Consider the following 24,993-nt stretch of genomic DNA (forward strand, 5'->3'; position numbering starts at 1 on the left):
ACTTGCAGCATTATATTTTGATAATGCATGGTGACATATATGGCCATATAATGCATTTCCTTTGACTTTCAATGCGCATATTCAGTTTTCATCGTTAAATTTGACATTTTTTAACACTTGGACTGTTTACGTTGTAAGCTGGTGGTCGCCAACACGTTGTTAAAACGGTTTTTCACAACCTTGACATTATAGGTACTGAATAATTAGCGGTGTTTTTACAAGTAAATTCTGATACCTTTCTCTATCTCTCTCTAATATATATATATATATATATATATATATATATATATATATATATATATATATATATATATATATATATATATATATATATATATATATATATATATATATATATATATATATATATATATATATATATATATATATATATATATAATATAACATGTGTAAATTGCAAAGCGTCATTGGCATGTTTTGCAACATCACAGGCGGAGCTAGAGGCTTGCAACTATCCCTATGTAAACGCGGCTGTTATCCGCGGCTGCCAGCAAGCCACGCGGGCCGCCACTCAGGCGAACGGTGCAGTGGCTCGCGCCCTGACCTCGCCTGAGGGGCCGTGACGTCAGTGTCAACGGCCGGCGTTCAGAGCCAGCCGGCCGAGCAGCAGTCTACGCGGCGCGAGCGAGCAGTGAGGGCCGGCGGCGGGCGCGGCTGAGATAGCTGGAAGATGAAAGATAGCGCCAGTTGTCTGCGTTTGATGCGATTGTTGCTTTGACTGGTAAGTCAAAGTACCACTTTTACGAGTAGCATTTGCAAGATTGTGCCTTGTAATATCGTGCGGTCTAGGCTACAGTTCATTGTAGCTCTAGCCTCTAAGGTGTTGACATGTTTGATCTAGCCTGTCGCACTGTTACGGAAAGTGGTGCAGGTATTTTTGTGATTTTTTCATGAATTGAATGTCTGATTTTCCCTCATGTCTTCCCGCAGACGTCCTGCAACTCGTCAGCGCGCCTTGTGGCAGGCCTACTGTCGGCAATGCGGTAGCGAAGTGGCTGTCCGGAAGCTGCGACCGGAACGGTGGTGCGCAGACCGTCTAGTCAGGCACTGCCAGCTGCCTAGGGACATCGAGGCCGCAAATGAGCCGGTGCCTAACGGTCCGCCGAGTGATCCTCCCAGCGAGGGTTAGTGAAGAAGTGAACTTCCACCAGTTCTGGCGTGCTAGCGGCTAGCGCCAGAGCCGGTAGAACCCAATTCCGTCTCACGCCCCCATGGGGGCGCCCCTGGGCCCCATGCCCCATCACCGATGCCGCCGCCGTCGTTTTTTGTTTTGTAAATTGACCTGTATGATATATTGAAATATACACTTCTTACATGCCTTTTTTTACAAGTCTAGAGAACGGGAAGAGAGCGTCGGAAACACATTCTGAGTATGTTGCGAACACGTTGAGAGGGCGTTGCGAAAATGTTTAGGACGTTTACTCAGGGTCGCAGGGACGGCAATACGAAGTAGCGACAACGTGGTGCGCACGTGATAAAAACGTTCAGAAACGTCACAGAGACGTAGCCAAAGCGTTCTATACTCGTTGTATAGTCCGTTTTTCTTAAGTTCGACCCTCACTGTAATTATCTCTTTGAACACAGCACGAGAATTGCTAGCTGAATTACTTAGAAAACTGGCTGGCGCACATTGATTTCGCAGACGATTAATTTTACTCAAAAATATTTCTTCCTGGCTCTTATTTCCCAGACTCCTAGCTCGTATTTGACTTTATATACAACCCCACAGGGATAGACATTTTGTCAGAAATTATAACTGAACTGATCAATAGATCGCACGGCGTTTAACAGAACGGTATATCATCGGTGTTTAAAACTTATTTGGAAAATATTATTAATGTCTGCAGTACAATGTGCGCTAGCCAGTTTTCTAAGTAATTCAGCTAGCAATTCTCGTGCTATGTTCAAAAAGATGTTTACAGTGAGGGTCGAACTTAGAAAAAACGAACTTTATAGTCACGTTGTGGAAACGTGGTGACAACGTCCCAGAAACTGTTGGCACGTTACAGAAAACATTTCATAACGTTGGCGGGACGTTGTAAGAACAGTTTTGGGACGTCACGGCCACGTTACAGAAACGTTGTGATGACATTCAAATGCATGGTCGGATGACGTTGTCACGCCGTTGTCTGGAGTCTACAAAATAACGTTATCACAATGACAAATCGGGACGTTGTGGTAACCATTTGACAACGTTTAAACGACGTTGTAACAACGGCAAATTGTTAGCTGGGTTAGCGGCGTTTGAAATTTTGCCATTTTTTAGGCGAAAATGGCGAACATGACGTCACTAAAACGTCATTTTCTCAAAAATTTTCCGACGGATTTCGCTCAAATTTTCAGGGAACGTGTCAAATTGATGTATGATAAGGTACTGAAAGTTTGACGTCGCTGGCGTAACGCGTTTAGAAGTTATTGGCGAAAAACGGGAGGGGGGGCAGATTCTGCCCCCCCCGCGGGGCGCGGGTTAATAAAAGAACATTTTGTGCAAACGATGAAAAAAGCATAGACGGAAGATTTTAAATGCAATTTTCTCTAGCAATTAATGGTAAATTCTCTACAGATCAAGGAAAAGATGCATGCTAACTGATAATTTAAAGTTCTTGGGGCCAGTTGTTTTCTTCTTTTCTTACGTCGCCCCAATGGCCGCGAATACACTTGTGATAACGCCTATCGAAAGGGCGTTTTACTGGTTGTTATCCATACTCGAAATTTGCTTAGGCCCTTCTGTCCAATGAGACCATTTCAGAGCCGGAAGGATGAAAGAATTAGTGGGAGACATTGGTCTGGGCAGCCACCCCAGTGAGCCACAATTGGGCTGAACCCGACCAATTGAACAGGCAGCCCAGCCCATTGGCATTCACTGCACCCGGCAAAGGACTATAGCTCCAGTGGAGCCATTCCCGCATGGGATAGAGTTGCCCGTCCAGCCCGGAGCAGGGGGGTTGCGGCGTGGAGGAGAAGGATTTGACTGTCCTGAGGATGGAAGAGATAGAACGGTGCCGAATCTGAGAGGGTCCAGGAGGTTTACATACTCAGTATATGGGGTGTGGGCCATGCATTGGTCTGACCCCTGACACCTCGGCCAACAAAATCTCCAGCTCTTGTCCGACCTGTCATCGCAGAACTGCCGATTTTTGATATCGTGATCAACGTGTGTCGTATTACACGACTGGCCGAAAATGGGCCAGTCGCCAAGTATATAAATACTATAAATATTTCGCCAAGAGAGCATGACTTTAAACCAATCCGACATCGGAGTCAAAATCCGAACAATTTCGAAGACTTCAACTCCGACTCTAGCCAAAACTATCAACTCCGACTGATTCCGGCTCCGACCCCACAGTTCTGCAGTCACACGACACTAAATTTCCAGCTTCTAAGAAATAAGCTATACGGTTGGGAGGACAACAAAACTTTGAGGCGACTTGACTACTTCACTTGGTGACCTGACCTAAGGTGTTGAAATTAGGTCATGAGTGGTTTTAAGTAATATTTGCATCTTGCTGTGATCAGTGATTCGCCCGGCCGCCGGCTGAGCTTCCCGGCCGACGCGCTGCCGCTGTATTGCGGCACAGCATCTCTCGCTGGAGCGGGGCTGTGCGGCGCGTACTCGTGCAGTGATTGGTCGGCTGCTGACCACGTGATTGTGAGGCGAGGTCGGGTGGGGGCGCGCCGGCGGAGGGCAGTCGGGCAATGTCTGTTGTCGCGGCTGGTGCGTTGGGACCTCGAATGTTATATGCGTTTGCTGGGGACGTCGGCAGACTCGTCTGGGAGGCTTGCTGTCTGCTTACTCGGCGACGCATATACATTCGAGGGTCTAAATCTGGGACTGAGTCTGTCCGGCTCGTTCCACATACGCTTTTTGGACCCAACCACCGAGAGCACAGCGCCGTGAATATGTTAGCTTTACTAGTCTGAGCGGCCTGTTCGGCGAGCATATTCACGGAGCTGTTCGTATCATTTGAGTGTGCCTTGCAAGGTCGCTATTTCATACGGCCACGCGCCTATTCGGGGAGGATATTCACGGGTTGGGGAGCCATGTTTTGGACCCAACCACCGATAGCACAGCGCCGTGAATATGTTAGCCTTACTAGTCTGAGCGGCCTGTTCGGCGAGCATATTCACGGAGCTGTTCGTATCATTTGAGTGTGCCTTGCAAGGTCGCTATTTCATACGGCCACGCGCCTATTCAGGGAGGATATTCACGGGTTGGGGAGCCATGTTTTGGACCCAACCACCGATAGCACAGCGCCGTGAATATGTTAGCCTTACTAGTCTGAGCGGCCTGTTCGGCGAGCATATTCACGGAGCTGTTCGTATCATTTGAGTGTGCCTTGCAAGGCCGCTATTTCATACGGCCACGCGCCTATTCAGGGAGGATATTCACGGGTTGGGGAGCCATGAACGAGGCTCTCATTTCATAGAGTAGGCTTATCTTGGTGCAGAGTTTGTACTGGGCCGAGTCGGAGCCCTGCCCGGCCATGGTTGTTCATTTTGCTGACGATCAAAAATACATCCGCCTGGTGTATTTATACGTTCTTTAACTTGGAATCGCAACATAAGGTTTTCTGGTATCAAGCTTGTTACACGGGCTGCAAAATCCGTATTTTGGAGCAGTTTTGCCTGATGTTTTTTGCCAATTTTCGCGGCGCTTCGCGCCGATTCATGCACTGCCAAAAAAGAGAGATTGTTACTATACAACGCCCCCTCCCCCACGCGGGTATTCAATATGCATTTCCTATGCAATATGCCTTACCGATCAGGTTAGTGGCATACATCAGCAATTATAGCCTGATAGAGTACTGGAGGTTTTGCCGTGTCAAATTGAATCGGACGTCGGATCTGTATATGGGTAGGTACTTGGTGGTAAATCGGTCTATAGCCATGCCTAAACCACTTTCCTCAGACCAGATGTTTTGCCACAGTTATGAGTTTTTATGCTTAGAATGGTCAGAAAATAACATAATGAATATTTGCAAAGAGGATTTTATTTTATTTTTACATAAGAACTGTTTTCCATCTTTCGTAGAGGCTACTTATATTGCACTGATTACGCGTTGACCAAGCATACTCGTATTACGTAGTTCAAACCAGCTGAATGCTGATTGGCTAGCATTTTTCCGTAAGGGAATGGATTCCTCGGTAATGAAATGACAAAGTGTAGTCTATGGGAATGACTTCAGTATTCAAACCTAAATTCGATACTGATATCTTTGACTAGGGCGATCGTTGGGCCATAAAAGCTCTTTTTTTTTGTTAATTCTTGTCTCAGCTCAAGCTACAAAACTGTTACTTCAGTTTAAAACCCTATGCTAAAAGTGGCATATTTGCTTTAAACGTTCAATACATCGGACCGAAAAAGACACGGTAAGAATGTCTATTTTTGGGGTTTTCAGTCGGTCAGTCCGTCCCCCCCAGTCAAAAATCCGTGGCGGTGCCCCTGCACATCCTCTACATACACCGTTTGTAAGATAATGACACCTGATTGAATTTGGCTCCACGGTCGGTCTCTCCGAGACAGTGAATAGATGTGAGGCAGGATGAGGACTAACTTGATCAGCTAGCTGAAGAGGATTATAGGGGGATGGTAATTATAGAAGGTATGGGAAGTCCCGATGGAAATGAAGATGTGTGAGGTGTGATCCACAATTTGCTACACAAAGCACGTGGATAAATGATGACAGATACTTCCATCATGAAGGCTGGATGAAACCGGACAAAACCGGAAGAATTGTGCAGAAGCTGACTGTATCTTCATGGGATAACGTTTCACTTTACGTGCGCACGTGCAGCACAGGTTTCGCTCGTTGAAAATGCCTTAACCATAACAGATCGCGCTTAAGCTCAAGTGCATCAGTAAGGTAAAACGGTATTTAATTTCAATGAGTTTCAACAGGCACCACCGTGAGTGGCGTAATGCTGCAGGTGGCTTCCTCCGCAAAATCAGCACGCACTTCACACAGGTGCCAATATGTGGAGCAAACGTGGAATACAGACGTATGAGTATGACAATGTGTGGCACCAAGCAAACATGCATCGGAAGATGACAAGAACGACACGATAAACTGGGAATCAAAGTGACATAAAAGTAGCCCCTGATCTGAGAAGGCTCAGGATAGACCCGTGACCAGTAACTCAGAACTGACCTGGGACTGGTCACGATCCGGCACTGTCCCGTGACCTGACATCAACCCGTGACCTGAGACTAGCCCGTGACCCATGACCCGTGACCCGTGACCCCAAGACTCACCTGGGGCTGCTGGAATCCGTTGCGTCGTCTTCTCCAATCACCCCCGGCTGAAACTCGGGATGAAAGTACACCACACTGGACTTTTTGCGGGCCGGCGGCGGCGGACTGCTAGTGAACACCGGTCGGGAGAGGATCCTAGCTAGGCTCACAGGAGACCGGTGTCGTTCTGAGCCGCTGTGTCTGGCTGTCGGAGCGCCAGTGCTCGCCGAAGCGCCGGTGCTCGTCGCCGATGCGCCGCTGAACGTCTTGACACCCCCTCCGGCGCGGCGCGCGGAGCAGCAAGGTGAGAAGAAGGACCCACAAACGTGCGGCTTTTCAGGCGCTGTGTCTGGCGAGGTGGTCGAACTTGCTGAACTGGAATCGCTCACCGCCGGAGCTTCTGTGGAACTCCCAGCGACCGCAGCGGGCTGCTGAGCGGGCACAGAGTCCGCCCTGGTCGCAGACGGCTGAGTCGTCGGTTCTGTCGAACCCAGAGACCCGGCTCGAGGTGCGCCCGATGACTTCGAGACACCCGAGTTCTCGCTCTTTCTCGCGTCGTCTGCGACAGAGTCTCTCACCGACTCGTCCCCTCGCGCTGTGCTCCCGGCGGCACCGTTGGGGTGTGCGTCGCTCGCGTCGCTATTCTGGTCACCACTCTCGCGTGTCTTTCCGCCCTCACTGGACGCGGACGGCGCGCGCGAGCCCGACTGCTCCTGGGGCCGTCGGTCGCTGGTCTGAGCGGCCGCGGCGGGCGGACCTTCACTGCGACCCGCGGCAGCAGCCGGGGACGCAGTAGCGGCAGCAGCGGCAGCGGCGGCGGCGGGAGCGGGGACGGTGTCGGGCGCTCGGCCGCGCGACAGCCTACCCCGCAGCGACTGGAGTGAGCAGGCCAGTCGGCCGGCGGCGCCGCCGTCGGAACCGGCGGCCGTCGGTGGCGGCGGCGGCGCGCGCCGGCCCGCGTCCACAGGTGGGGCACTCATCGGTGCCGGCTTACCGCGGTGGCTGCCGCGACCGGGACCAGCTGGAACAGACAGCGGGGGGAGGGGGCGTCAGCTACTGAGGGCTGGAGGGAGTGGGGAGGGGGCGTCAGTAACTGGGAGGGGGTATATGGGGAGGAGGTCAGCTTCTGAGGGACAGTGAGCGTCAGTAGCTAAGGGTTAAAGGAAGGGGACGTCAGTATGGTAGAGAGCTGGAGGGAGTGGGGTGAGGGAGCGTCAGGACTGGAGGGGAGGGGTTGCGACTGAAGACTAGGGGGAGTAGGGGGGGGGCTCAGCTACTGAAAGGCAGAGAGACGGGGGCATCAGGCGCGAATGACTGAGAGGCCGGGGAGGGAGAGATAGGCGTCGATAATTGAAGGACAAAAGGGACAGTATATATTGGAAGATTGCTACGAAACCAAACATTTCATTGGCCTGTTTCATCGATTTTATCGTGATTTCATCGGCTCTCTAAGGGTATTTCACGTACAACAAAACATCTATTAAATCGCAGACTCGTGCATGTTTGATGGCTCGACTCTACATCAACAGGTGACCAACCAATCACGTCGGAACAAACACGTTCACACGCAGCCACCGCGACACGACTGAACAAAAACAGTTCACGGAACACGAACAGTGAACACGAATACGATGACAATCGAACAAATCAGAACGTCAAAGGCTGATGGACAAATGGCTAATAGCTAATGTGCTGCTCGGTTAACTTCAAAAGGCAATCAATATAATGTTATTGCAGGCTGTTTGATTATAGCAAAGCGAAACCTTTGATTATTATGATATTCGAAAACGTTGCAATGTGGAAATTTTTTAATAATCCGGGTCCACTTCGATGGGTATTTCTTATGCAGGTTCGGATCTCTACCACGATCACTTCGATCGAGCGATAAACGAAGATTGTTCTTGATTCAGTCATCAACAGCTTACGTTTCAAACAAAGACCAATGAAACTTGTACACAGAGTGTCAACCTTAGAAAATACAAAACCGAAGGAGACACCTTGTCCCTATGGCGCTTTGTCGGCGCTCACAAAAGAGATATAAACATAAACAGTTACGGTCATTTCACAAAAAGGTGCGATGGCCCACTTCTCGGTGAGACCATCGATCTTTGCTCAGCACTGACACCAAGTACAAAACATTCGAACTGAAATATATACAGAATGCGGCACCGATTCCAACCCTCCCGGCCATAGCAGTTTGCTAGAAAACGCCTATATGGCGAAAGCCTTTTTATGCAAATCTGTAAGTTAACACAAAAGAAGTGGGACGATATCTCGACGCATTTCTCAGCATACGACTTGGTCACGAGTTAATTTGTTTGAGTTGACCTAGATCTCTTCAATAAGAAGAATAATCTGCCTAGCTGGATACAAAAGTGATATTGGGGTCAAGTTGGGTCAGAGTAAAAGATGTTTGGTCACGTGTTTGCTTAAAATCTAAAAACAAAGATAACTAGGCCTTCTACCAGCTCTGACCATACATGTCGAGGACAACGGGTTTACTTTTGCTTTAGCAGCAACCATGAAAATAAAGTGAATATGTAAGTAGATTCTTCATTCTAATGTAACCAGCTGTGAGTTCCCGCGGCGAATACACTCTCATTGATTTGCGTTCGATTTTGCTGGGATATAAATACACCTGTGAAAGTGCGTTAGACGGATCAAGTGCTGGTAAGTACAGCTTTCTAATACCAATCTAACAGGGACATTCACTTAGGACATATTATCCGGTTCGACTCAGCTGGAGAACCATCAACGTCATCCGCTAAATGTCACCGAAATGTCATCAACCCAGACTGACAGTATTATCGTTAGCCGTTCGCCAAATCGGCTACCGTTCGTTTATCACCAACATAAAAACGATCATTCCATTTGGCGTTGCCCTTTGCCCTGACCCGACGACTTTCCTCCGAGCTGGTGGTGCCTCTTCCCACCTGTGTATTCCGTCCACAGCAGCTCAAACCGTCGCCATGACAACGAACACAAACAAACATCACAGAGGCACGAGCCGAGAGAATGACTCGGCCTGGGCGCCTCTATACAGCGGGACACGGTGAAATGCTCCACGGCACAATTGTGCACATTATTGGGCGGCCATTCACAGTGTGCTCATATTCGAAGGTCATTTTCACGGTATGAAAAGATGTGCCGTGCGTGTAGTAAAGGGGCAGTTATCGAAGTAGCTTCAGCATTGTAGCGAATGGAAAAAGAATGTAATCTATGAAGATCTCTAAAATATTAACGAAAATGATACTGGAGTCACTGGTAGATAGATGAGGGAGGTTGGTGCATTTACAACCGTATCCACAACAACACTGTCGGCAGGGACGGAGAAGCAGGCTCAGATTGTCCGTGCCCTCCGACATTGCGAGTGCGACCAACAATGTCGGATCTTCACTCGACGACTTCTGTTAGACAACTGCCCTATTCAACACCGCATTTGCTCACGGTGAGCTTTTGTTGACAAGAATTGCCCCCATCCTCACAGTACCACAAAAAACATGACTGGGTCCACACGGTAAAGCGAGTGGTAGTCGAAGCGGAAAATAAAAGTTACAAGGTAGACTGAGAGCTGAGCTCATAGCTAACTGGCTCGAAGGGCGTCATGGCGTCGAGTTATGGATGTGACGATGACACTGACTGTGACGTTGACGGTAATGGAATCGGTGTTCTGTGATAGCAACTGTGACTCTAACGGCAACTGCGACATTAGTGAAGGCGAAGGTGCAGGCGATGATAGTCGCGAAGTAAGAAACCACCCCCACCCCCACCCCCGGCCCCCGGGTCACCACTCACCAGTCCCACTGCTCGCTGACCGCTCCCGTCACACACATGGTCACACCATTCTGCGGTCACTTCTCATTTCGTCACACTATCCCACGCCGACCAAATCATGCCCCCAGGCGGTACGGGACAGGAGGGTGAGGGGGGGGGGCGGTATGAGTGGGAACTGGGACTGGACCAAGGTCGGCTGAATGGGCGCCCAGGTGCGACAGAGCGGAACTGCAGTGTGGCGGTGACGTACTCACGGGAATATGACGTCATTGGGGGCAGAGTCGTTATGGCAGGGATATGGCCGAAAATGGTGATGGTTGTTCAATGTTCATGACTGTATGTAGTAGCAGGAAGTCTAAAATGAAATGTGAAAGTAAGCTAGTAAAAGTGCAAAAAGATAATGGAATAATGCTAGGGAGCATATATTTGTACTTTGAAATAAAATGTAAGTAAAACATAAATGAAATCTGCACACCGAAAAAGTAGACATGTGGAAAAGCATGTGATTGTTGGCTTGGACAAAAACTAACATATGGATCAATATGAATCTTGAAGTCTGAAGACCTTTAATTTGAGTGAAAGATGCTTCCTGAGCAGTTGATTATTGACTAACAAATGCCAGAGAACAGATATCGATTTTCTTCGAACTTTCTGAACTTTTCAACTACCTGCAGTGCAGCTAGTCAGAAAACAAAAACAAAAAGTTCGCTCCACAATGCGCAATTTCGGTGCAGAAAATAAGCACCGGAATAAAAAGCGGCACTTTAACCCGCGCCCCACTGGGGTCTGCGTATAACACGCCCTACTGGGGGGGGGGGGGCTATTCATAGCCCCCCCTCCTAACTCCAAAACTACTGGGCCGATCGTCAAAATTCAAACGGCGTCTGATAGCCCCGGAAAAACTGTCGAGCGAAACCTAATTTCATTGACCTCGAGGTCACCGATGACGTCACAGGTCAGGTCAAAGTAAAAATTATTAGCATTTTGGCTTCTTCACGTTTTGGGCTCTGGCCACCGTCTTACAAGTCAGATCAGGCTCATTTTTTGTTCACACACTCGTGAACAGATGCTCTAGATACTCTGAGGGTACCAAACTTGTACTTTGATTTTCAGGTCAAGGTCAGGTCATCACAGGTCACGAAAATATTATATCATCCGTCGGTCACGTGACACATGTTTTATGGTCCATTTAGGCCAAACATTTCGAATTTGATGTCGTCTGTGTCATTCGAGGTCATTTTGAGTCAAATTTAGCTTAGGTCAGGTCACTTTCAGGTCAAAAAAGGTCAAATTTTGAAGTTAAAATTTTTCAACAAAGAAGTTGTCTATTGGATGCAGTTTGAGCTCAGGAACACGATGGCGCTATTTATAGGTATTGGCGTGCGATTATTATATAACATTTTCGAAATTTTCAAAATTTTGAAAATCCGAGATAGCAGTTTGATAGCGCAGTCTATTCTGAGTCCTCTCATGCAAAGAAATTGGATCTAGCTTAAAAACTGAGCTCTTGGGAGCGATTGCCGTGGTTCAATGTTTTGCGTCGAAATCGGCCGAACATGACGTCACTCTGACGTCATTTCCGGCCGACCTATGGTAGGCACGAAGTTCAAATTTTGACACAAGGTGTCAAATTGATGCAGCCGAAGGTACTGAAAGTTTGGCGTCGATATGTCAAGCGGTTTGGAAGTTATTGCAGAAAAACGGGAGGGGGGCTATAAATAGCCCCCCCAGTGGGGCGCGGGTTAATTAACAGTCACGTCTACCCAATTCCCTACAATGCTCGGCATATCTGACTTACATGTTATCAAATACACGCACGCTGAAGTGTAAACTTGTTGACGGGACATATGAGCAAAACAATGAGCACACTAACTTCGCCGATTGGTAAACACAACAAAGCCTTTTACTTTTCTGTGGTGAGTTAGATATTTTGTGAGGTTCTACCGCTAATGCCGGTTATCACATGCAATAATATCCTATCAAAAAATTGAAAGTATCGAACTACCAACAATATAAACACAACGCTTAAATTGTTCTTGGCATGAAATTATCACGGCACTTTGTGATGCATGAAATTTGTCCATCACCTCACGTGTTTTCATACCACACCGTTTATATTCACTATCGTTCCTAACCAAGACGCATAGGTAAGTCAGTTGCGGCTCTAATCACTGAACATTTTATCATTTAAATGCGTCACGTGTGTTTGTTATACACAGGGGTGTCTGCATGTATTTCACACATTCACATGCGTTTTCAGTAAAACAAGCTGCCAAGTGCCTAGCCTTCGCACGTATTTACAATACCGCTCAGCGTAACTCAGTGTAACTCAGCGTAACTCAGTGTAACTCAGCGGAACCACACAGCCGTTTCTCACTAATGACGGCGTTTCACTCGGCTAAGGAGTCCCTCACTGAGTAAGTTCTCGTGTCTGCTCTTAGCTGAAGTACGTAGGAACACAACACCAGCCCACAGCAGCACAGCACACACTCGTGCGAGCGGTGGCATTGAAAGCAAAGCTGTGGATGGCACGGGTTTAAACAAGCAGTCGTCTACAAGTGGTCGTGAAGAGATGCGAAATGAGACGACGTTGAGTGTGTCGCAGCGTTGCATTGAAAATTACAAGCTGAAGCAAGCTATAAGCTATAGTTTGTTCCATACCAAGCTTTCGGCCGGAGTTCCTCCGGCAGTTCGCTCCGGCCCCCACCGGACACGATTTGGTAGCCGAGGTCTGTGACGTCAGCTGGGCGTGAAGTTTTCCCTTCACCATAGGCTTAGCACACAAACTGGCCGAGGTTCATGCCAGGATACCCCGGCCCGATATGTAAAAATGATTAAATTTTGCCCTCATTAGGTTGATTGCTTCATTTAATTACTAAAAATCACCATTATTAGGCCTCAATGAAGGTACAAAGTACTCAAAATCGAAGTTCAAGAAGATGCTGTCCGAGCACAATTTGGTAACATCACGTGACCTTTTTTCAGCAGATTGTATACAATTTAACCCGCGAGTTGCTGGGGGGGGGGCGTTAAACGCCCCCACTTTTTTCGCTGGGCCATAGTATAAAAACGGCGCGCCGCAGGCGCGCCCAATTTTGGGTACCTGTAGGGAATTGATTGAAGTTTATTGTGCCAAAGTTTCAAAAAAAGCGGTCGGAAAATTTTTGAGATATCGAGGTTTTAGTGACGTCATGATTTCTGAGTTTTCGACCAAAAACGGCTTATGTTCAAAAAATCATATAAAATCACAGAATAGACATACAGACATGCCGTAAACGCCATTAGACTGCCAATACCATGAACAATCAAATGGCTATCTTCGATTATTGATTATCGTTCCGCATTTTCCAAAATCTTGAACTGAATCTTGGCAATTTCTCGTGACTACTTCACGACCATGATACATGCATTTCTTAAATTGAACTTTTTGAGCCAAACAAGTATACATATGATAAAATGAATGTCACCATCGTGTTCTACGCCCCAAATTACCCATAAAACATGTGTCACAGGCTGCGAATATCAGTTTTGATTTTCGGGGATATGTGCCTACCCGGTTGACCTGACCTTGACCCTGACCTATGCTTGACTGACCCCTACATGGAGCTGACACTCCTGTAGGCTTTATATGATGGATTGTGCACGGTTTTGACAGAGTTTGTGACGAGAGGCGCCCATTGCAAAGTCCTGAAGTCCATGCTACTGAAAGCCCGATTTCAGGTGTTTGACCTGACCTTGACCCGACCTGTGACCTCAAAATTCAACTTTAAAGTACTCATCTGAAGCGTCTCGTTGCGCTCTTTCGTTTGCCGCCTCGTGCGTTTCGCTGCGCCTATTGGTTCTCGAGTTATCGGCTGGGGGCGTTTAACGCCCCCCCCCCCCCCAGCAAACGGTGGGTGGCGAAATACCCCAGCAACTGCCGGGTTAAAGTTAACCACACATACACGATACACGAATATAATTACACGATTGCTGCCTAAAACATCATAAATAATACAATCGTAATATTTATTACTTCTGTTTTAGTCATAACATTGCAAAATGCAAAGTTTACATTGGCAGTCACGTGACCAAAGGTATAGCAGTGGGTTGGGACAAACACTCAAAGGATTTCAAGTTTTTTAATTAAATTATATAAGTTCCATGATGAAATTGAAAGATTGTATTTTTCCCTAGTAAAATACGAATTTTCGTTTGTAAAATATTTTTCTTTTAGGCGAAATTCTCCATATAAGAAATATCCGTGACGTCACCAGGGCTTTACTCAAAACATCCGACCTACCTGTTTCTTATAGGTATCTTGGTTCGCTCCTCCGTTCACTATTTTGCGGATTTGAATGTAAGATCTGTTTGTACAGAAATCACGCACCTCTTTCAGCAGTGCACTTCGGCCGCAAGCTTGAAACGGAACAAACTATAGTTAAGTACGTAAAAACAGCAGTTTTTTAGTTTTGGAAATGCCATATCTGTCATCCGTTTACTTTAACATTTTTATTCAAGTATAATCAGTTACATTTTAGTTAACCAGGGCTCTCTTCAGCTAAGCAGCTACACCTATGATATGCTATCTCTTTCATAAAGAAACAATCAAACACAAAATCCACATCTTTTCCGTGTGCAAGCCCATTCCCCTCTCACCTACACCTGGCATATCATGCCCTGGCCTTCGTTACATTACCTCCCCCTAACCAGTCCCACCACCGTGCCGTGACCCACAAAACCCATCAGCGCCCGCCCCCAGTCCGTGACACAACAGAAATACAACACCGCGGCACTGGAGGCCATTCGGTCATGGAGCCGGCGCCCCAACACCTGTCCCGCCCGCGCCGCAGTCACACCTGGACGCCAGGTCACCGCCGCCCCCGCCCCCGCCTCGCCCCAGCCCCAGCCCCAGCCGCCCACGGCGCTACTAGAGCCGGTCGTTTGCTAGTCGTTGAGGTCAAAAGTCAACCGGCTCGACTTTGGGGCACGGGCCGAGTCCATTGGAACACCTCCCAGTCGGGCGCTTGGTTTGGAGAAGTTCATCGGCACTCTAATTCGTTGGCCAAAGGCAGTCGAATTACCTTGCCGATAAAGTTGTAGCGGCAGACCAAGGCGCACTATGGCCTGGTCGATACCTGGCTGAAAACCGAGCGACCCGGCCCAAAGGCGGAACTATATAGAGATGCAATGCAGAGTCATTGCAATACTGTAAGAAATGTTGCAACTTTGACCACCATGGGTAGATTGAAAGGAGCTTACATAGAGTATACGAGTATGCACTAATAGTGATAAAGGACTGGTTATATGAAATGGCAGCTGACAGGTAAGGAAGCCCTAAAGCTAAAGGATCGATGAATTAACCCGCGCCCTGCTGGGGGGGGGGGGGTGTTTGAACACCCCCCCTTGTGGTTTTTCGCGAATATCTCAAAAACGGCGGCGCGGAGCGCCGCCGTTTTTGGTACACCTTATCATACATCAATTCTACACATGTTGTGAAAATTTCAGACCAAGGTCATTCAAGGTCAGGTCACCAGGTCACTTGAAGTGACCTCACCTCATAAAAACTTTCAATGTCTGTCATAGCTACACCGAGTGACCGATCGCTTTGAAACTTTCAGCGATTGCTGAGAGCAATAGCATGTACAAAATGTATATCTCAGAATTTTGATATCGATGACCTAAGGTCAGGTCAATTTTGCGACCTCCCCATTATAAGTCAATGGGAGAAAATTGAAATGCGCCTCTTTTGGATGAAAGACATTATAAACACTCCCAAACACCGAATTACAAGTGGTTTAGACACACTGAACTTGAAAATGGTGTCCATGACCCTTGTTTATGCCCTGAGGTCATCTTAGGTCACGAATGGCATCTAACAGTTTTTCGCAAATAACTTTTGATAGAGGCATGCTAGAGCGATGAAAACGCCTTAGATGTGTTCAGCTCGACGATACGGATCGACTGATATGCAACATGACCCTTTCCGGTCAGGTCATGACCTTGACCTGAGGTCAAATTTTCAAGTTGACCTTTCAAGGTCAAGTCATAGTTCATTCGATGCGTCTTGACGAGAGGAACACGATGCCGGTAAAAGTAAGCTCGTACAAGGCTTGGGTCAAAAGTTATTGCAGAAAAACTGTTTTCGAAAAAATCGGCTGTTTTTGCAGTTTTTGCCCCCTGCAGGCAAAACCGTTGACGTTAGGTCAAATCTGAGAGAATTACTCAGAAAGGGCGTTAATAAGGCTATCGAATGCGCTTTTCCGCGGCGCTGTAGCTTTATTGGTTCCCGAGTTATGCGTTGGCATCTTGGAAATTTTCGACATTCGACCTGGAAATCGGCGAAATTTTGCCTTCAATGACCTCTGGTGACCTGACCTTTGACCTGACCGATAAATTGACCGAAGTGATTTCGTCATTATTTTTGACGCTCTTTCGAACGCCGCCTTCCGCGTATCGCTACGTGGCCCAGGAGCCGAGTTACAAGGGGGGGTGTTCAAACACCCCCCCCCAGCAGGGCGTGGAAATCCAGGACCCCCAGCAGGGCGCGGGTTAAAAGGTCAAATGGTGAGGTCCGCAATAGTGGTGTTAATTTCAGAAAACGTATGTCCAAAGTCCGTCCAATGTCCAATGCTTACGTCGATTGTCCGTCCAAAAATGTCCAAGCCAGCCACTTGTCCAAGAATGTCCGACACCTACGCAATAGTTTACACTCAACACTGTTATTTAATTTGCTTTTCATGTACCGTTACAAGCTCAAAAGTGTTAATCATATCGAAAGCTGAGCTTTCTAATAGCCAATCCATGTTAAACATGACTACTTTTTAAAAATATTGAGGTGTAGCAAGCGATTGTCCAAAGCTGTCTAAAGCCTGCTGCCATTGTCCAACTGAATTCCGAATTGGACATTGGACAAAATCGGAATTCCGAAGATTCAAGTTCCGATTGACACCACTAGTCCGCAATACGTCGACCTGACGCCCTAAACGAGGTGACTGTGTAGTGTGCAGGGAAGTGTTGGGGAAATTTCAATATGCAGTTTCACTGGGGTAGTGTGACGTATGAATTGGATGGCAATCAGTAAATTGGTCCAATTGCACCTCCACAACTGACTTCCCATGGCACTGAACACGCGGAACATGATGACATTACATTGATCCAGGATGCTTTCCGGGCGACATTTCACGCGCTCAACTGATATTCAACACCGCCGCCTCCGCCAACTCCACATCAACCCAAATGTGTGATCATTGCCCGTCTCTGGTGAAATGCAAATGAAATTTGCACTAATGCACCACCCTGGAAACGAGCAGCGCTGGCTAACAAAATGACATCAGGCGAATGCAGTGTAATAAGATTTGTGGAAAGAGCCTGGCTGCTGGCAAATGTCAGAAAGGCACATCCTGCTAGGCGGCCACACGCAGCCTCAGATGCAACGACGCTACCGGAAAGTAATTAATGCAATGAAACAGAAGTGTTGATTGTCTTAGCGGGAACCGAGAGAACGTTTTTAGATTTTCCTAGACTCCAGTCGCTATAAGGGAGCCCGGAACAGAAACAGATTTAGTATCATTAAATCCAGCGACATCATGCCGAATGGACGCAGTTTGCCATCCAACTGCGCTGGTGGCGGCAGTTTCGAGAACTTCAACAGGCTCATGGCATAAATAATTTCCGTAAGACCTTGATGACATTTCGGGTGGTAGCAAAAGTTTTAATTGACTTTCCGCTTTTCCCTGTAAATCATGCGGCAGTGGGCACTAGATCTGAGGCTCTGCACTCGCCAGCGAAAAGGCTACCACCGACTGCATTCGGGTCTCGGATGGTGATGAATTGATAATAAATAGCGTAACAGATCCTCAGGCCATTTTGAACTCAGAGAGTGATTGCTATCGTCTGAGGCTGCAACCATACCCGAAAGAAGGGCAATGCTGGAATTAGCTCACCATGCTTTTTTTGGGGGGGCGGCCGGAAGAAAGGAGGAAAGGAAAGGATAACATTTCGTTAACTTCCAGCTGCTTCCTTTAATTGTTAGCACGCTGCTTAGATAACTTCGGGGTCATGGGATGACAGAAAAGAATGGGAGGCATTGTACTTTTTGTTTTGTTTGTTTTGTTGGTTTAGGTTTTCTCGGTCTGATGAGACCATTTCAGAGCCTGAGAGATGATAGGTGAGTGAAAATGAAGGATAATAGGTGAGTGGTCGGGGCTGAGCCCATCCAGTGGACAGCCAGCCCCCTGGCACCGCACCCGGCTACGGGCCTGCTCCTAAGACGGAGCTACTCGCATGGGATAAAGTTGTCCGTCCAGCCCATAACAGGGGGTGGAGGCGTGGAGGAGAAGGATTTGACTGTCCTGAAGAAGTGAGGATGGAATCGACGGAACGGATGTGCCAAACCAACGAGCACCAAACTCAGCACCACGCCGACCTGCCTGCCACCTGGCGAGCATCCCCAAACTACTGATTCACCGATCGCCACAGGGCCGCCACCTCCCACACCGATGCATTACATCAACTAACAACCTTTACACCGGTAGGTATCACCCCTACACTCCCCACCTTTGCGTCATGCTCCTAACATCGACCACCCTCCCAGCAATCAGTGCCACACCAAACTACTCTCCCCCGCGCCCATACAGGCTGTCTTCATTAGGGGCCGGCCGCCGGAGCTAACGGTAGGTGGAGGCAGCATGCTGGGTGTGTGTAGGTGGCGCCACTAAGGGGTCTGGGGTGGGCTCGGTCGACTCGAGCTGCTGAAGGGCGGTAGAGGTGGGGTGCTGGGTAGGGCATGTCGTTACTTCATTAGTCATATCAGTGACCGATTGATGTTCTACCTTTTGAATCTCAGCTCACCGCACGTGGTTAACGGTTTGGAGTCGTTTATTAAATGTGTTTTGAGATCGGGTTTCAGTTTGTTGATTTGGAAGTTGATAGACGACAATGGAAGCAGTGATCAAACATCGAGTCGAGGTCATTATTCAGGTGCATTGCTACATGGTAAAAAAAAAACATCAAGGCAACAACAACAAATGAGAAAGGGCAGCTGATAAACAGAAAGTAGGTTCTTCCTTGGATATACATACTGGAAATAATGTTTTTATTGTCATGTGTGTGCCCACAATTCCTTTAAAGGGACTGTCCCACCTTTGCATTAGTTCTGAGTTGAGATAGCCAAGTTGGCGGCCAGGTTCAGAAACCACTATATATCCTGGTCGCAATATCCTCAGTTTCGTGGTGTTAAAGAAATTCGTTCCTTTCATTTGAAAAGTGGGCCTTAGCTAAGACCCTATCTCTTAACCCGCGAGTTGCTGGGGGGGGGCGTTAAACGCCCCCACTTTTTTCGCCGGGTCATAGCATAAAAACGGCGCGCCGCAGGCGCGCCAAATTTTGGGTACCTGTAGGGAATTGATTGAAGTTTATTGTGACAAAGTTTCAAAAAAATCGGTCGGAAAATTTTTGAGATATCGAGGTTTTAGTGACGTCATGATTTCTGAGTTTTCGACCAAAAACGGCATATGTTCAAAAAATCATATAAAATCACAGAATAGACATAAAGACATGCCGTAAACGCCATTAGACTGCCAATACCATGATCAATCAAATGGCTATCTTTGATTATTGATTATCGTTCCGCATTTTCCATAATCTTGAACTGAATCTTGGCAATTTTTCGTGACTACTTCACGACCATGATACATGCATTTCTTAAATTGAAATTTTTGAGCCAAACACGTACACATATGATAAAATGAATGTCACCATCGTGTTCTACGCCCCAAATTACCTATAAAACATGTGTCACAGGCTGCGAATATCAGTTTTGATTTTCGGGGATATGTGCCTACCCGGTTGACCTGACCTTGACACTGATCTATGCTTGACTGACCCCTACATGGAGCTGACACTCTTGTAGGCCTTATATGATGGATTGTGCACCGTTTGGACAGAGTTTATGACGAGAGGCGCCCATTGCGAAGTCCTGAAGTCCATGCTACTGAAAGCCCGATTTCAGGTGTTTGACCTGACCTTGACCCGACCTATGACCTCAAAATTCAACTTTAAAGTACTCATCTGAAGCGTCTCGTCGCGCTCTTTCGTTTGCCGCCTCGTGCGTTTCGCTGCGCCTATTGGTTCTCGAGTTATCGGCTGGGGGCGTTTAACGCCCCCCCCCCCAGCAAACGGTGGGTGGCGAAATACCCCAGCAACTGCCGGGTTAACTATTAACGGCCATTTGATGACGTCATCAGCCGTTTCACGCGTTCGACCTGTTTTACGAATAAGTTGAAATCGGCGTATATTTATAAATATATTATATTAGTAAGTAAATATTAGTTAGTAAATATATTTGCTGCCAAATTTCCCCCCACATTGACATGAAGTAAATCCTTCATTACGTCACAGATCCGATCCAAATGACGTCGCGAAGAAATATAAAAGTCGCAATATCTCAAAATGTATACGATGAAAACGCGTAAAAACTTGCAGAATTCATCACAATATCCTGAGTAACATTTCCGAATCCTAAACGGGACTTTTTTGAAGGTGGGATAGTCCCTTTAACTTATTCATCAAGGACTCAGTTCACCTACGCCGAGGTATTTCTATCGTTCATCGAGTGCGTCTAGCGGCTGGTAGGGACAATTATGAGACAGTGGTTGCGCGCTATATACAAACTCAATTATCGCCAGGCTACTAAATCAAATTGTATTTGTGCGTATTATCCTCGGTCTTTGTTATGTTTGGGCTGGCTGGCTGCCGACAGGTGTGCGTTTGGTATTTATTTTTGTTTTCGACAAGAAGAGACAATTCACAATTGCGAAGAGATTACCTTTTTGATATTGACACACTCAGAAGATTGGTGGAAAATGTGATGAGATTGAGATATTAAAAGATTGAGATGAGAAGTGATCAGTGAGTGGGCGTTGGTTATTTTATTTTTTGTTTTCATCAGAAGATGGATTGAAATGTGTGATAAATAGATATTCCAGTGATGATTGTGACTGAAGCTCCGAGTTGAAATGGAAAAAGCAAGAGAAAACAGGAATTTTTATTGTTACAGTAGTTTGGTTATGATTCTGCAAGCACCTTTGTCATGGTCATAACCACAAGAAGGTACCTACTTATTGGGGTTGCGAAGCAGTTTGTCAAGACAAGGTGTTCATGGATAGGCTTATTTTCAAAGAATAACAGTAGACTCCTGATACGTGTGGTATCATGTGTTTGACCAGCTGATGTTATCTGTTCTGTCATGTGTATTGATAGTAAATATGTGCATGCTTGGGCGCTGGCAAGATGAATAAAAGCATTCATATTTCGTAATAATGAATAATGTTGCTTTCTCTTCATGACTCATGATATGTTATGGAAGTGTAATGGGGTCTGAATGAAGTCAACCATAGCTCATTTTGAAATGCATTTCCTGCTGGCTGGAAGCTGCACACCACGTGTAAAACTGAAATTCATTCATTGGTTTTGGCATAAAAATAACAAAGATTATGACAATCAAGTTTTAGAGCCTGGTAGGCCGTAGGAGTATTCAGTGTTAAAATTTTCTAGTGCTGATAATGGTCTTCCAGAGTCTCAATTCCTATTCTGGTTGCAATGCACAAACTCTGATCCACCCTGACACATTCTCACAGACAACTTTCAGCTCTCACAGATGTATTGAAACACTGCACCATTTTCAATGCATGACAGGTAAGTAGGCACTATCATAGATTGAAGCAGGACCTTCCACAGCAGACATTAGACCAGGAAATACAAGCTAGCCCCTTCATACTGATATTCAATTAGGTACATCTCACAAACATCAGAAGGTAGGTCACTACGTTTTTGCTTTAATCCTAGAATAAATTGACATTCAATATTGATATTGAATAATAATATTACACTTCCATTTTAGATGACGTTTTATTACCTGAATATAGAAATAAGTTATCATTATGAGCATGGGCACAACATCAAACTTGGTGCCCAAAGCTCGCCACTCAGCATCAGCATGCAAGTCAAACTTTAATTTCCGATTAATCCGACAAAACACATGGTTGCAAATATCAATAACATTTTATACTGAAGATGAACCAGATACATATACTGTATTATTATGTGTACATAACTTTAAATTAGAACATGGTAAATCCAGCATGAAGTTTGCATTCTGATTCAATCAAACACGGTCAATCAAACACGGTCATACAATGATTCATCTGGGATTTGGGAAACCAATAAACCACCAATAAACTCAGTTGGTACCTATTCATTCATTGGCGATATGATTTATATAGATGCACTTCCATACCTATCTATTTCAATTTATATACTTGCGACAACAACCTCTTGCTACTTTCACTTCAGTATCTTTGAATATTTTCATCTCATCACATTTTCAATAAATCTTCTGAGCGTGTCAATAGCAAAAAAGTAATCTCTTCGAAATTATGAGATGTCTCTTCCTGCCGAAAACAAAAATAAATACCAAACGCACACCTGTCGGCAGCCAGCCAGCCCAAACAATAACAAAGACCGAAGATACCAATGCGCAAATACAATTTGATTTAGTAGCCTTGCGATAATTCAGTTTGTATATAGCGCGCAAGCACTGTCGCATAATTGTCCCTACCAGCCGCTAGACGCACTCTCGTTCATCACGCTTATTCAGGCAAGGATCATAAAATGTAGCTCCACGTGACACGGCGGCCACTAAAACGCTGCATAAACTAACACAGCTGCCTGGCACGGCCTCGGCCATGTACAACGTCTTGTTATCGCCGCTTTACGCAGCGATCTCCTCGTAAAACAGAACATTAGCTTTCATCGTAAATTACGCTTCAGACCGTGCGCGAAAAATGAGCCCGTAAAGATGGGCCGTTTAGTTTAGAAAGGCTAACGTCTTGGATCTCAGGGCTTTTGCATTATTCAATGCACATGGCTTTCACGAAATTTAGGTGTTGATTGATTATGACGATGCGATGTTAAGACGGTGCAATAGATTGTTCGACCAAAAAGCAATATAATTTATCATGTACCATAGACCACTAATATCATTGAAATTATCTATATCTTCGTTGGTATTTTCTTTCACGTGTCTTTGAGTGTAGCATGCAAATGACCACTTTTATAATATCAATACATAAAAAAATTTGAATCTAAAGCCTTCCATCCACTCAAGCCACCCCTTCCAGTCACAGGCGCGCGGGAGCACCTGTCCATCTCTCCTCCTCCCCCCCCCCCAGTCCAACTGTCCACCCCTCCTCACCAGACCACCGATTGCACTCAGGTCATAGGTTACACCTACAGCTGATACAATAAAACACCCACTTTTTACGACCAGAGGTTCGGCACTTGCACGAGAAACTAAGCCGCCTTGTAGATAACATTTACTCCGCTACGCCCTACTCAAGAACCGGCAAAGTAAATGAAGGGAGGGAGCGAGGGAACAAGGGAAGAGAGAGAGAGAGAGAGAGAGAGAGAGAGAGAGAGAGAGAGAGAGGAGAGAGAGAGAGAGAGAGAGAGAGAGAGAGAGAGAAAAAAAAGAGAGAGAGAGAGAGAGAGAGAGAGAGAGAGAGAGAGAGAGAGAGAGAGAGAGGGAGAGAGAGAGAGAGACTGGTCACAGAGATGGGAGGATAGATTAGTGGATAAATCACGTGATGAGATGATTGTCACACTGTAAGGGGAAGACGGCTGAGAGACGGGATGGTACCCGATAGATACACGATAGATGAGACGAATGGATCAGACGATGTGATTGGCGCTGAATGACCGTGTGATTGTGGTTTATTGTTGACCGCCGAATGCACTATTTACGATGCAGGTGTGAGCCGTGAGGTGCTGCAATGCGATGCAACACGAGACAAATGTTTACAAATACAAACTGACGATCGGGCGACGTGTTGGGCTTAGTTGGCTATTGAGCTGGTAATGTGATATGCCTACAGAAGGGTTTGATTACATATTTCATGCAAAAATTGTTGATAAAACACCTGGAACCGTTAAATGGTAAGATGATCTTACAACTTCAAATATAAGTTGAAATAAATAGTAACTAGACTGATAACTACTATTCCTTCCCTACTCAACCTGTCACGATTTGTTTTCAAAACCAAACAACTGAAAACCAATCGTAACGACGCAAGAAATAATTTGCTAAACAATAGCTAGACCAGCTGGACCGTCCTGCAAAACCCACCAAGGGTTGATTTGTCATCCGCGAGTTACAACTGTAAATGGTGATTTGAATTAAAAGCACCCCCTAAATAAAACTTATTCAAAGCCACGCTCAATTCAGACAATGTTTACATATTTTGTGTATATTTGGTCAATACAAGACCGTCAGCCTACGCAAAGTTGATTGATTGAGTCAACAGCGGAGTTTTCCTCAAAAGCACGTGCGTTGGTTTATCGAACGTTCGATTTTCGTTTAGAGCGCACGCTAGACATTTGTCATCATTAGCATATAAGCACAGTGAAGCCGAAATTAGGGCATAGCCAAGGCGACAGGCGACTGGGTGCCGGCATTTACGGAATCTAAATTAATTTCAGTCATTATAGAGTCACATCATACATTTATTCACCTGCAGCAGCGCTCAAAAGGCTGCCGCCAGCTCATTGCAGTAATGTCTCCTTTCTATAATTCCCTAGCCTTTTATCCCTAATGAGTCCATGAACAACACTCCATTGTAGAACACGCTGAATGAAAGGCTCCGTCTCCAAAACATATGCCCAATGCCTACTGATGACTATTTGATTGTATGATAGGTCTATCAGTCACACAAAGAAAATGCCACATCATGCGGCAGCCTTCCAATGGCGATTTTATCTTCGCTGTGCGATGTTTAGCTCCTCCATTCCGCCTCCACACTGCAGGCCCCACCTGGCACACCCTCATGAGCTGGGGGCGATCGCTAACGGTTCTACTCCACCACTTTACATTCACGAACTAAGATACAACGCCACGCCTACAGTACGGTAACCTCATCACGGTTAGTTTC

At 46.3% G+C, this 24,993-nt stretch overlaps 1 protein-coding gene across 1 annotated transcript in view; it reads right to left on the minus strand.

Annotated features, from left to right (window-relative positions):
• Positions 1–24,993, minus strand: part of LOC122376102 (transcriptional regulatory protein AlgP-like) — a gene marked incomplete at its 3' end in the record, with an annotated part of 57,764 nt that overhangs the window by 26,961 nt on the left and 5,810 nt on the right. The window contains exon 2 of the mRNA XM_043355796.1: positions 6,275–7,274. Within this exon, the coding sequence (XP_043211731.1) occupies positions 6,275–7,274 (1,000 nt within the window). The remainder of the gene's footprint in view (positions 1–6,274; positions 7,275–24,993) is intronic.

Source organism: Amphibalanus amphitrite, unplaced genomic scaffold (assembly GCF_019059575.1).
Source record: "Amphibalanus amphitrite isolate SeventyFive unplaced genomic scaffold, NRLGWU_Aamphi_draft 002016F_arrow, whole genome shotgun sequence".
In the NCBI taxonomy this organism is placed as follows: Eukaryota; Metazoa; Arthropoda; class Thecostraca; order Balanomorpha; family Balanidae; genus Amphibalanus; species Amphibalanus amphitrite.